The sequence below is a fragment of the Podarcis filfolensis genome (assembly GCF_964270895.1).
Source record: "Podarcis filfolensis genome assembly, chromosome: 3".
NCBI lineage: Eukaryota > Metazoa > Chordata > Lepidosauria > Squamata > Lacertidae > Podarcis > Podarcis filfolensis.
The window spans coordinates 98,284,502-98,298,730 of NC_139606.1; the positions used below are offsets into that span (position 1 = coordinate 98,284,502).

At 44.7% G+C, this 14,229-nt stretch overlaps 1 protein-coding gene across 17 annotated transcripts in view; it reads right to left on the bottom strand.

The window, feature by feature from the left end:
- Nucleotides 1-1,576: 1,576 nt before the first annotated feature.
- Nucleotides 1,577-14,229, bottom strand: part of TRERF1 (transcriptional regulating factor 1) — an 81,670-nt gene continuing 69,017 nt past the window's right edge. For all 17 annotated transcript variants that reach the window (XM_083604897.1, XM_083604901.1, XM_083604899.1 and 14 more), the window contains 4 exons: nucleotides 13,728-13,841; nucleotides 13,170-13,367; nucleotides 12,106-12,314; nucleotides 1,577-6,565 (listed from right to left, as the gene is read on the bottom strand). In XM_083604897.1, coding sequence (XP_083461023.1) covers nucleotides 6,244-6,565; nucleotides 12,106-12,314; nucleotides 13,170-13,367; nucleotides 13,728-13,841 — 843 coding nt within the window. In that variant the 3' untranslated portion in view covers nucleotides 1,577-6,243. The remainder of the gene's footprint in view (nucleotides 6,566-12,105; nucleotides 12,315-13,169; nucleotides 13,368-13,727; nucleotides 13,842-14,229) is intronic.

Sequence of the window (14,229 nt, forward strand, 5' to 3'; positions counted from 1 at the left end):
AATTTAGCCAAAGGTCTGGGAGAAGGGGAATGTTTTTGCCTGGCGCCTAAGAATATGTACAGCTATGTAATGTTACTCCAGGATTTAACTTCTGTCTGGTTGCAGATTGGGGTGGAGTTAAGTTTATTACGGCTTATTATGATCTCCATCTTTCAGAACAGTTGCTACTTAAGGCCGCTTTGATAAAGGCTTTAATAAAGAAACATTTTCTTTATCAAACAAAACCACCCCCACCCCACCCTTTTGTACACACAAGCAGGATTGTTAAATAGTACTTTAAAAGGCTGCTAAAGACATGAGTTTTGTAGCATTGATTAATGTTGTATGCTTTAGTCACACCCACTGAAATTAACGGACATGACGGAGGCCAGTTAATTTCAGCAGGTCTAATCTGCACAGAACCACACTATGGTTTGCAGCTCCTTGCATTTGTGTTGTCAACACGATGTTACCCTCAAATAACACATTATTATTATTATTATTATTATTATTATTATTATTATTATTATTATTACAGTGGTACCTCAGGTTACATACGCTTCAGGTTCCAGACTCCGCTAACCCAGAAATAGTACCTCGGGTTAAGAACTTTGCTTCAGGATGAGAACAGAAATCGTGCGCAGCGGCAGCAGGAGGCCCCATTAGCTAAAGTGGTGCTTCAGGTTAAGAACAGTTTCAGGTTAAGAACGCACCTCCGGAACGAATTAAGTACGTAACCAGAGGTACCACTGTATTATTTTTAAAGCAGAAACAACACTGATCTTGATCCTTCCCCCAAGGTCAAAGACAAAAAGCAACACCTACTTGGATGACCAGTAAAGACTGAAGTTGCTCCACAAATACCTATGGGTGTGGATCAGGTAAAGATAAAGGGACCCCTGACCATTAGGGCTGCGGCACTCATCTCGCTTTATTGGCCGAGGGAGCCGGCGTACAGCTTCCAGGTCATGTGGCCAGCATGACTATGCCACTTCTGGCGAACCAGAGCAGCGCACGGAAATGCCGTTTACCTTCCTGCAGGAGTGGTACCTATTTATCTACTTGCACTTTGATGTGCTTTCAAACTGCTAGGTGGGCAGGAGCAGGGACCGAGCAACGGGAGCTCACCCCGTTGGGGGGATTCGAACCGCCAACCTTCTGATCAGCAAGTCTTAGGCTCTGTGGTTTAACCCACATCATGGGTGTCAACTACTCTGCTCTAATTCAAATGTGTGCTGGGGTGGTGGTGAGGCAGCCGAACAACTAAATAATGCTCAAATGTGGACACAGCATTAGCTGGATGCAACCGTCAATAAATTTAATATGAACTTCAGGCATCTGATGAAGTGGGCTATAGCCCACAAAACTTCATGCCACAATAAATGTGTCAAATCTTTACAGCGTCACAAGTCTCTTGTTTTTGGTACATGAAACAAGCACAGATAATACTCTGGAAATGAATGAAACGCTAGTGTGGCGGTTATGCACACGCCTATTATTTCTCACATATCTAGTGGAGCACTACCTCTAAGTTTGGGGGCCCATTTTGGTACAGGCAACTCAGATAAACATCCCAACTTTTAAAAAATACTACATATTTCAAATGAAGATTAATTTATTTAAAAGAATTCTTTTGTCACGTGAACAAGGAAAAAAATCAGCAAAGTACATCTTATCAAAAGTATAAAATACTGTTCTGTGGCAGCGTTATGTTGGATCCCTTTGATTTTACAAATACAATATTCTGTCGATTTAAGAAAAAGCTGAAATATTTCTATATAGTACATAGTGCTCTCATGAACTAACTGGGATTCGTGCCCCCTCCAAAGAAACAAAAAGGAAAGGGGCAAAAGAAAGAAAGAAAAAAACACCATGGCACATCATCGTATGAAATTAAACATTTTAGTGCAAACCTGAATAAAATTACACCCTGAAGTTAAACCACATGCAGTTCAGGTGCAATTAAGCCGTAACAGGCAAAGTTTTCTTTACAAAAATAAAAAGAACTACATTAAAATGTTTATTATTTTATCCCCAAAGAACATTCTTTACACTACACTGTAACTCTGAAATTATTTACAGCTTTTCTGTAACAATATAACAGCAGTTAAATATGCCTGAAAATAAGATTTCCTCCCCCATAAAATAGATTTTTTCTTTTGTTATGTACAATTTTTCTCTAATTCTCTACTGGAATTATACCACAATAAACATGAAACATTAACAAAAAGGGAAATAAAAGGTCAGATTTTCCAGCAAAATGTTGACCATATTTAGATGTTATTTATCACTGCAATTGTCTTAGAAATACAGAACCTATGTATAGAAGTTAAACAAGGATCAATATTTCTTCCAGGAATTATTTTGAGATTCTCTTTGGTTATTTTAAGCCACATCATTTGCTCCACAATACTTTTTCAAGATGGCAATTTTCCCTGTAACACCTTCCAGTGTGATGTAAGACTACTACTAAAGGACAACTTTGTGGTTATAAATCTGAAGGAAAGGCCTATTTCTCACATTGGAGAAATCATTGCTCGCTGACAAGAATATGTATCACCCCAAACCTTCCATGTTTTAACAAGTCCTGACCTAGAACAGACATTTGTTACATGGGCTTGTTGGTGTAATGCTGCATCATATAGTCAAATATAAACTCAATGAATCTGTTTGGAAGGAACTATTGTTATATACGCATTAGCCTCCTCTCCTTATTTATTGGTTACAGATCATGCATATGTCATAATAGGCTTCCAAACACTTGCAACCCGATTGCCTAGGACTGTCCAACTGGTTTCAAAGAATAGCTCAGCCGGTCTTTCCTGCGTATTACATTTAGATTCTGTGTTACCCTGTTAAACTGGAAATACAAGAAATCTTCGTCCATGTAATTGTACTTTAATGGCAAATGAATTAGTTAAACTGATTGGTCTAGATTTGCACTACAGGAAAGAATATACATTGGTAAGATTTCAGCTGATGCCCTCTGCTGTGTTAGCCAGGCAATACCACAGCATTATTGCATTTGTGATGAGGAAGCAATGGAAGACAGTCTGTGGCACCTATTTAGTTTGTTCTTGTTTTATCCTAAAGGTACAATGATTCCTTTACCTACTGAAGGAGTATGTCAACTGGTAAAATCAGCAGAAATAATATTTTTTCCATTGCAAACAGGATAGAGATCTCTGTGGCTATGTTTGCCTTGGCTGCTACAAAACTTTTGACAAAAAAATCTGGATGCTTGTGTAATTAGTTGCCTATAGGCTGGATATATTTTGTTTTAGGATGCTCCCCTATTTTTTCTTTTTGATGCATTTTTTTTACTGCAACCACATGTAACTGTTATGGCCAATGGCTAAAACAAATAATCAGCGAGCTGATCAGATACTGACCTACACAACAACACCATTATGCCAGTCCCCTGCCAAGCTGCTAACGACAGAATCTGATTAGATTACAGATGGAAAATACACAATCCCTGGCTACTGAGAATTCCTAAGGGTCTGTCCCAGTAGATGCCAGTCAATGAAAACTGGGAGGGACATTACATTCCTTTTGAAAATAATAGCGAGAGAGAGAAAATATTCTGCTCAGACATGCAGGTACTAGCATCTCACTAAGAACACTGCAAATGTCACTTGCCAGCAAACATTTCATTTCAAATGCAGGCATGCTTATAGGTGTCACGTTAACTCCCTACATTAGCTAACCCCTGGAAATGGGTCAACCATGCAAGGCTGTCAGTAATCAGCTGGACATATGAGAAGCATCTCACATAGCATGCAAGTTGCCAGTTCTCTCCATCAGCTATGTCGGGCGACAGTGACAGGTGAAGGCAAATCACACCCCTTGACTGAGATGGGCAGACACACTCAAGAACCATATCCAATTCTCTAAAGACAACCTGGGTGACACTAGCTATTCCCTGATAAGAACAGATTCTCAGGGAGAAAGCTTGGGGAAAAGAGAGGAGTAGCTTGCAAGGAACACCCAAATAGTTCCTCTGCATTTATCAAAATGCTTTCAATGATTATTAAATTGGTCCGCTCATACTGAAAGCCAGTTCATCTTCTCTGAGATTGTCTCCGTGCAGATCCTCAGGGGAACGGCCACAAAGAGGATGTGATTCCAACTGGAGATGCAATTTACCTGGAAAACTAGTATCTGACCACGGTTTTCTGGCAGCAATTTAAGTGAACAAAGCAACACATTTCTTTTCAACCCTGAATCACCACTGAAAACTATTGGGTGTAAACAGGGAACACCCTGGGTCAGGTGCTACTTTTTTTCTGAAATGCTTGGGGGATGTGCCAAGTGGAGACCATTTCAGTTGTCTAAAGTGGCCCTGGCTTAAGAGGGTCAATCTTCATCTGATTTGGGGGCATCCAAGAGCCACGTCTCACCAGTGTCACCCATGACTGCAGCAGCTTTTGAACCAAGTGGGAGCATGGCTATGAACGGTTTGGCTTTGATTGAGAGAAATAAAGATGTTTCTGACACTTAGCGTTTTCTAGGGCTCTGGTCTACGTAAGATATAGTAACTGTCTATTTTCCCATCATACTTTGCAACTTTTCCCATCATACTTTGCAACTTCTATAAGCAATAGAGGTGATGCACAAGAAGACCGTGCCTGGGGAATGATCCCACTCCTAGCTCTGGGAAGGAGAAAGGTGCAAGCTGCCTAGCCAAATCATTCCAAAGTTGAACATGCTGACTTCCCTGAACAGGAATGAGGAAGCTGTGGCCTGATAACAATTTCATATAGAAGAGGTGTGTGTGCTTATTTATTGCGTTTCCATACCCGCCACCCCCTGACCCAAACTGCTGAATGTTTGCTGGGCTTTATCGCTTCCAAGAGCAAACCTATGGCTCCATAAGAGAGTCCTGGCAGGCATAAAACTCCCACTGTGTATATTTATGCTAACGTTATCAGCCAAGCTATGTAATTTTTATTTATTTCTTACATACATACATAAACGGCCTCCGGCCACAATGAAAATCTTAACACGCTTAGAAAAAAGGACCGATTTACCTCAAAGTGGAAATCTCCCCCCCTCTTCTTTTGGTGAGGAAAAGTCTTGATAAGTACCACTGCCTCTAGGCAGCAAATTATAATAATAATTAATAATAATAATAAATCCCTGCATACTCTCAAGGATAACCTTTTTAAAACAAAAAAGTGATAAAACTTTTGCAAATGGAGGTATTTCAGTGCATTCCTATCACTAATGCACATCCAAGTCCAAGTATCCAAGCCAGTAGTCTCCAGTCAAAAGACTTTTGAGATGTGCCTCAGCAGCATCTCCCATGGTGAAGCTTGCGGACTTCTGATTTCACTGACTCTGTCTCTCCCTCAATCCTGCTTAACTGGGAGCTCTGAAGTGCACAACGCGAGTAGAGCCCTCAAAGAAACAGATTGCCTCATAAAAGGGAAAGAAGGAAGAGAATGCAGATTCGCAGAGGGCTAATCTAGCTGTTCTCGCTCGTTTCAGGGCCGCTTGAATTTCTTCTGGGTCAAAGTAAAGAGGAATAGGCCACCGAGCCCATCCATTTCTACAGAGCCAAGTACAAAGCCAGTCTTCTTGTTAAGAAGGAAATCCAAAGGCATCTTGGAAGCCTCCATCCACCACAGAACATTCTGTGTAATGGGAAGGAACTTGCCACAGCTACTTGTCCTATCAGCAGAGAGACCCTCTAACAGCCCCAGCGACATGTTAGAGCAAAACTTTCAGATGCCAACAATCCAAGTCTCAGCTTCTGTTTATTGCAGAGACAGCATTCTTTGTTGTGGCAGATGTTTTGAGGCCAGAGCTGAAGGCACAAAATGAAACACGTTATGAAAAGAAAAAGAAACCAAAATCTACTCGTATAGGGGGCATGGTGGGAGGGAAAACAAAAACCCTGAGGTGTTGCAAATGAATTTGGGGACTTGTCACGTAAATGCCTGAAAGGAAACAGTAAGGAAATAAGACTTCTCAGAACCAACTAGTTTGCAAGGTATTTGACAAAAAATACCTTTCGAATGAGGGGAAAAATGAATCTTTTTGCAATCATAGTTGCAAAAAGTAAAAGGACCAACAGCAATAACCAGATTTATCTCACCCTCCTCCACCCCCGAGTTACAAACAAAACAAAACAAAAACAAAACATTCAAACTATTCAGATAGTTTAAAATAAAAGGGAAGTAAACACTTAACCCTCCCAGCTGAAGAAAAATAATTCCAACAGGCGTCCATAATTTTACAGAATGGCTTTTTCTCTCTCTACAGCTCCACATCATCCTGAAGCAAATCTGTGTCTTCTTCATCCAGTAAGAGGTCAGGGTCTATCACTTCAGTATCGTCCATGACCTCTCCCAATTCCTGAACAACATCGCTGCTGAGGTCATCGGCTTCCTCAACCTGCTTTATCAAGTCCAAATGATCCAAGGGTATCAAGCTATGCCCAGAGGGCCCCGTGGTCCTTGCAATCGTAGCCGCCATTTCAGCTGCAACAGCCGCCTTCTGGGCTTTCTGTCGTTGCTGCTCTTCCTGTTGCCGGTGTGTTTTCATGTGAGCATTCCGGCTTTTGATTTTGAAAAACATCCTAGTGGGGGGGGGGGAGGGAGAGGAAGAGAAAGGAATGCAGAGAGAGAGAGCAGATTTCAGAAACAATTATTTTGAGTACATGGGGACCTGTGTGCTACTGTGAACATCCAAAAAGTGTAGGGGTTAGTTGAATATACAGTTAAATGCATTTTCAAGCAGGCAGACTTTGGCAATATAATAAAATTTATTATTATTATTATTATTATTATTATTATTATTATTATTATTATTATTATAATATTTATATCCTGCCTATCTGGCTAGTAGTAGTAGCAGCAGTAGTAGTAGTAGCGCTAGTACAGTCATACCTCATGTTACGTCTGCTTCATGTTACATTCTTTCAGGTTACGTCCTGCAGCGACCCAGAAGTACCGGAAAGGGTTACTTCCGGGTTTTGCCGCTCGCGCATGTATAGAAGCGCAAAATGACGTCATGCGCATGTGCAGAAGCGGCAAATCGCAACCTGCGCATGAGCAAACACATCGCTGCAGGTTGCATTCTTTTCATGTTGTGAATGGGCCTCCAGAATGGATCCCGTTCGCAACCAGAGGTACCACTGTATTACTATTATTATTACTACTATTATTTTGCACCCTGTCAGCTCAGCCGCCTGTCTGGGGTAACTGCCCGCACTGCCCTAAATCCAGCACTGTTTCCAAGCATTCACAAGAAGGGAACCAGAATAAACTTAAGGTGTTAGTTAAGCCCTTGAATGATCATTTCAAGGGGGGAGGGAGGTGTTACGAAAAAGGAGCAATGCTGCTGAGTGCTCCAGATGGCTGGAAAGCCAAACAGGATGTTTATGTTATGGGACTGTACCGTGGGAACCAGGGACAGTCTATTATGTGCTCTGAGCACCGGATGTTAGCTCAGAGTGTCACATGACCCTGTACTGGAAGTACATGGGTGGAGTTATTCTCTCTCTGCTGTGGCTGTAAAGAGGGTGCAGACATGTTGTTCTCTGCACTGAGGAAAGACAGAAATAAAGGCATGTAAATACATTTCTGTCTGTCTCTTTCCCCTCCCTGGGGATGGCAGGGAGTGAGGGAGGAGGAGTGGTTGTGTTCTTCTCACGTTTGAGGAGAATCGGCCGATAAAGACCTCGCCTTGTCCTGCCGGGAGTCGCTGACGGGGAGGTCAAGGAATCAAAGCCGGGCACCTGGAGAGTGCCAAATTCCTCTGATTGATGGGCTTGATTCAACATATGGTAGCAGACGCTGCTGGTTATCTGATCCATGGGAATCAGCATGAGAGGTGAGAGGTTGATGGATCGTGTGCCATCCTCTGCACCAAGGAAAGAAGATAACGTCTGCATTGCAGCCAGAAGCTGAACAGACGGAAGGACACCAAGAGGGGGTGTTTTCAAAGCAACGGAGCCCCAAAAAGGTATGCTGAATATCGGGCTAAAAGTGTGAATGCAGATTGATTTATTCTCTGGTTCACGAGAGAGCTGCGTTTGGCAAAACAAGCTCTGAAAGAAAGGCTTGCATACCAGAAATTCCTGTGGTGAGATAAGGATTCCCGTCCCGGGGAAGGTTGCTAAGCAACGACAGTCGGACAGTGGAAAACTACTGACACCTGGGGCTGGCTCAGTCAGAGCCGGGAAAGCGAAAGTTGTTTTGACTTTGAGACAGCTTGGAGATTGCCTGCCTGAGAGACAGGCAGAAAAACAGCTCAAAGGAGCTTTTGGATTTTAACTGGCTCGAGAGTGAAGAGCTGAGACTTGGATTCAAAATGGATGCCAAGAAGGGGGGAGTGCCCCTGAGTGCCGTGGTTCAGGATGAACACAGCCGGCATGCTGTACTGGACGTAAAGGACAGGGGGAGGGAAGAACGGAGTTCTAATTCCCCCACTGATGAGGCTACTGGAAAGGATGCTGTAGCTTTGAACGTTGTCCGATGCTACAATTGCGGACAGGCTGGGCATCTTCAGCGGAGCTGCAAGAAGCCACGCCAGCCGAAAGGAGCGAAGGGCCGCTCAGCAAAACCTGAGGCGTCAGGCAAAGGTCATACCAAGCCTATGGTGGAACCTGCAAGGGCTTTGATGGCGAAAGGAACCACGCCAGATGTTGGGAACGCGTTTATTATCGACACTGCAGCGACGGTTCATATGTCCCCACACAGAGGACTCTTTTCATCGTTTAAGAAGCAAAGCTTCGCTGTGACACAGGCCAACGGTCAGGAGCTGGAAGCGACCGGAAAAGGGACTGTCTATCTTAAGAGTCTGAACTTGACAATAAACAATGTTTACTTGGTTCCTGAACTGAAGTTCAATCTGCTGAGTGTTTCGCAGATTGCAAAGAAAGGACTGAAACTGTCCTATGATGATAAGAGCTGCAAGATCTTCAAAGATGGAGAGTTATATCTTTCTGCCAGACAGAAAGGTGGACTGTATTTGTTGGACTTTGCGCAAAGTGATTACATGGAATGTAATTCTGAGTCTAACATGATTTCTCTTGCAGGTGTGACCAAAACAAGCGCCAAGAAGGTGGCCAGGGTCGACAGAGCGTTTCAGCGGGTGTATGCTGATGTGATTGGTCCTCTAGAACCATCTAGAGGCAATGCAAGATTTTATCTTGTGTGTGTGGATCATTTCTCTAACTTTGTCTGGGTTTATGTGTTAAAGAAACCACAGGAAGCCTTGGAAAGGTTTCAAGAGTTTTGTGACAAGGTTAAAGACATGCATGATGCTAACATTGATTGTCTTTTGACAGATGAGAAGCAGATTTTTCTTTTACAGGATTTCCAGAGGTTCCTGCAGAAGAAGGGGATTAGACACAAGGTTGCTGTTTCAGCGGAAGCGTGGAACAGGGGTGTCTGTGTAACAGTGGACAAAGAATTGCAAAAGGGAATGAATGCGCAATTGCTTAGTTCACATCTGCCACATGAGTTCTGGGCGGAGTCACTCATGTCGTTTTGTCATGCATGGGTGAGAAAGGTTTCGAAAGAGTTGGGAAGTTCTCCTTTTGAGAAGCTGTTCCAGAGAAAACCTTCTGTTGCCCATTTCAAGGTTTTTGGGTCTCATGTGAGAACAGAAGCTCCAGGTGGGGTAAAGAATGCCAGAGGCATTTTTGTGGGATATGAAAAGGGTCTCTACAGGGTAATTTTGTCTGAATCTGGTCAGGTGATTCTCACAAAATTTCTAGAGAGTGCTCCTGAAAAGGAGAGAGTGATAGCACACACATTTCCCACAGAGGACGATTCTGATGATGATGATTTCACAGAGTACAGTGGTACTGAGAGCGACAGTGATAGCTCAGAGAGCTCTGTTGTCACAGTCATTGAGAGGAAATCTCACACAATGGATAGACCTTCACAGGTGAAGGATGAACCACTGTTTACTGTTGGAACTGGTTCTCCTAAGAGTCCTGAGACAGAACCAGTGAGCAGAGAGGATCAGCACCTCATACGCAGGTCTGAGAGAGTCACAAAGGGTGAACCACCCAAAAGGTACTCAGAAGAGTATGCTAATTTAGCTGTTGCGTGTGTTGCTGTTGTACACAACCGAGGACAGGTTGGAGCTGTGTCTAAGTCAGAGACAAAGACACAACAGAGAGTTGCTAGCCAAGGTAATGCAGATGCACTCATTCCTTGGAAGCCAGACAACCAGAGAGGTACACTGGGGAAACCAGTGGCGGGTAGTTCCAAGGGTGGAACTGAAACAACAGGGGAGTGTTATGTGTATAACAACTGTTTGTTTTCTTCTCTGGATCACGCTATGCATGCCGCAACATGCATTGATTCTTTTGGGGGAGGTTGTTACGAAAAAGGAGCAATGCTGCTGAGTGCTCCAGATGGCTGGAAAGCCAAACAGGATGTTTATGTTATGGGACTGTACCGTGGGAACCAGGGACAGTCTATTATGTGCTCTGAGCACCGGATGTTAGCTCAGAGTGTCACATGACCCTGTACTGGAAGTACATGGGTGGAGTTATTCTCTCTCTGCTGTGGCTGTAAAGAGGGTGCAGACATGTTGTTCTCTGCACTGAGGAAAGACAGAAATAAAGGCATGTAAATACATTTCTGTCTGTCTCTTTCCCCTCCCTGGGGATGGCAGGGAGTGAGGGAGGAGGAGTGGTTGTGTTCTTCTCACGTTTGAGGAGAATCGGCCGATAAAGACCTCGCCTTGTCCTGCCGGGAGTCGCTGACGGGGAGGTCAAGGAATCAAAGCCGGGCACCTGGAGAGTGCCAAATTCCTCTGATTGATGGGCTTGATTCAACAGGAGGCTGCCTTGTTACCAATGGAAGGATACTGGAAGGCAAGGGGAGAACTGGGCTCCAAGGATGGGTGCCCTCTGCTCTCCCAACACCCCTCCGGTCATCAAGGGATGGAGGCAGACCAGGCCCTTTTGCTGCTAGAAGTTCCTTTGTAGAAAAGAACTTGGGTTGAAATAATGAGCAGCAGAGGGTATGCATCCTCAGACACCAATTGCCTCATTCTCCAGGATCCTTTGGGCCAAGCATGTCTCACTGCTGAAAGGGTGGTTGTTACAAGAAGTCCCAAGGGGAACTGACAGCAAAGCCTCGCAGGGATCAGCAGCAGGGAACCATCTGGCCTTCATCAGACCTGCCAGGCCTCCAGATTTGGACTGTGAGGCTCTTTTGGCCACACCACACACTCACCTGTCCAACCCTTGACATTATATACGATGCCAGGTGTGGGACGGGTAAAAGATGCGGCTGTGTCAAAGGCACAACTTACCAGCTGATCAGCAGTACCTGCAAAACACAGCTGCTCTATACTGATTCAGACCACTGGTCCATCTAGCTCAGGACTGTCTACACTACCTGGAAGCAGCACTCCGGGAATTCAGGCAGGGAATGTTTCCAGCCCTCCCAGGAGATGATGGGTTTGAACCTGGGACGTCCTGCAAGCACAGCCAATTTTCTGCCGCTATGATGCAGACCACCCGAAGATTCATAGTCCAGTGGTACACCATACAAAGTACTTCACAAACAACCACAATCACCTGCTTGTCAGTTCCTGCAAAAAGGCCGGCATGCCACGCGTTACTTTGAAATAGCCAGTTGGTTGATGAAGCTTGCACATTTCAAGCCCCAGGTGGTTCCATCCACCTCTCAAACTTGGTCTACAGCAAGTGGGGGAGATGGGGATCCAGTCCAGTGGCCAGATCTAGTTCCCCACCCTGAAGACATAGAACCCCCTGGTGCAGCCAAGAGGTCTTGCTGTCAGTGCCTATCAGCTGATTGGTGCTGGCAGCAAACTACCCTGGGATTGGCTACATTAAGAAGTTTCCCATCTTCTGTTTAGGTGTCAAAACACTGTAGGTAACCCAAGGGGGAATCGCAGCAGGACCAGCCAGGGGTGTGGTCTGGGAAGGGTGTGTGGCCTCAGGCACATCCCAAAGGCCGGACAGGGAGGCCTGGTGGGGCACATTTTGAACCTGGGCCAAAGGTTCCCTACCCCTGGTTTATACAGTGGTTTATACCATTCTAGGGAGCCCCATTCCTAAAATCTCAGTTTATTTCCCCCCGATGAAACAACTAAGTTCTCTCTGTGTTTCCCACATCTACTCACTTGCCACATTCTTTACAAGGGAAAAGTGTAGTTGGGTCTGTCTCGCCACTTGTCGTGCTGTGAGCTGGGGAGCTTTTGGCAGCGCTGTAATCATTCTGGGAGCTGGATTTCTGCTTTGAACCGTGGCTCCCGCCACGGGTTTTCGTCACAGGGTTTGTACCGCCATGAATGCGAACGTGGCCATTCAGAGCTGGTCTGGAGTTGAACATCTAGGGGGCAAAAGGATAGCTCAGTTGGTAGAGCCTGAGACTCTTAATCTCAAGGTTGTGGGTTCAAGGCCCATGTTGGGCAAAAGAATCAGGCATTGCAGGGGGTTGGGCAAGAGGGCCCTCGCGGTCCCTTGCAACGCTACAGTTCTAAGTCACAAAAGTGAAGTGCAATCAAGAGTTTCCCACAGGCCACTGTGACAACTGGATGTTGCGCTACGACGGACCTCTGGCCTGATTCAGCAGGCTCTTCATATGTAATATCAAAGCATTTCTAAACAGGGACTTGTTTTGCTCTCATTCTGGTTGCTTGCTTAAAAACATAAGGAGAATCCTGCTGGACCAGTTAAAAACTTCCATCTAGCCCAACTTTGCTTTTCTTGAGCACCGTCTTAAACAGAAAGGGGAAGGAAGAAAAAGGGAAGAGACCTCTAGGCACCTAGGAAGAGACTTCTCAGGCCTCATGTGTTTTGGAATAAATCCTACTTCAGGGGGACTTGAATAACAGTTTGTGACCCAGTCTGTAAAGCACAGCTGCAGCTTGGTTCCTAGAGCACTCAAAGAGGAGGATTTTCTCCAAAATGTGTTGGGCTTAATAAACCTTTTCTTGTGTACTTGGGAGACCTCCAGCCTTTTTCTTCCTATGATGGCGGTCAGCCACTTCAACAAGCCCTCCCCAAATGTTTTACCCTTTCATCATAGGCGAGTTGATCCATCTCCCTGACGGTTTTGGGTTGCCCTCTTCTGACCTTTTTCCAGCTCTACAATATCCCTTTCTGAGGTGGGGCAATCCAAACTGGACGTAACAATCCAAGCACAGCTGTACCATAGAATTAAAATGTTTCCAAGTCCACTTACCGCTCCGCAGTCCGGCATTTCACATGTAAATGAGGTCGCCGGAAGGGTGGGGCTTTGCAAGGAAGGCAGGTTAATAGGTTCAGCAGCAATAATTGAAGGTGGCTCAGGAGAATTCTGAATTTCGGCTTCCTCTTTGACTGACTTCTTGTCCTCCTCTGCCTGCTCCTCTTCTTCTAATTCATCATCTTCGCCGCTGGTCTGAAATTCAAAAGGGATTTTAGGGGAGGTGGGGTGGAGAGCAAGCATGCCTTAAATAAATGGGAGACAGGAAAGCTCTTCTCTCAGCTCTGAAGGTGGGAGGGGTCTTTCCCCAAGCTGGCTGACCTCCTCCCAGCTTGAAAAATCAAGTTGAACAGCTGGTAAAAGCTGCTTTCACCAACTTGGAGCACTCTGGCTAGCAGTGGCTCTCCAGGTAAGAGGTCTTTCCTATTCCTTGCTATCTGATCCTTTAAACTGGAGATGCCAGGGAATTTCTGAACCTTGGAACAATGTCAGAAATAAATATGTGGAGAGCACAAGTTCACTAGCTAGAAAAATAAAAAGGAGGGTGGCTCTTACCAGGCATTCATTTTTCACTTCTGCTAAGCGTGTTCTGTGCTTTCTTCCTAAATGCATGATTTTCTTCCAGGTGTAATAGTATTCCACACACTGGGCCACTGTCTTCGACTTCACCTACAGTCAAACAGTAATTCAGATGTTGCAACATTGATCTACGATTGTGTAGCATTCAGCACAACACCAAAAACACCACTCACTCGTGTCTTGATCACAAAGAGTGGAAGAAGGCTTGAAAGCATGAATTGGGCTACAGATCTTATGGAAGTATGTTTACCTATGCTCCCAGTCACATGCTCATTTTTATCCTGCCAGTCCATTATGGAGCACTGGGTGGCAGTCCTGTTTAGACTGGGAGCATAGCTGTCAACTTTCAGATTTTAAAATAAGGGATCAGCAGCCTCACCTGTCCCGGGGACAGTCTACAGGATATCTAACAATCCGGGAAAGCAGCGGGAAGCAGTGGGAAACTGGAATAAGGGAATTTCCCTCAAAAAAAGGGAAG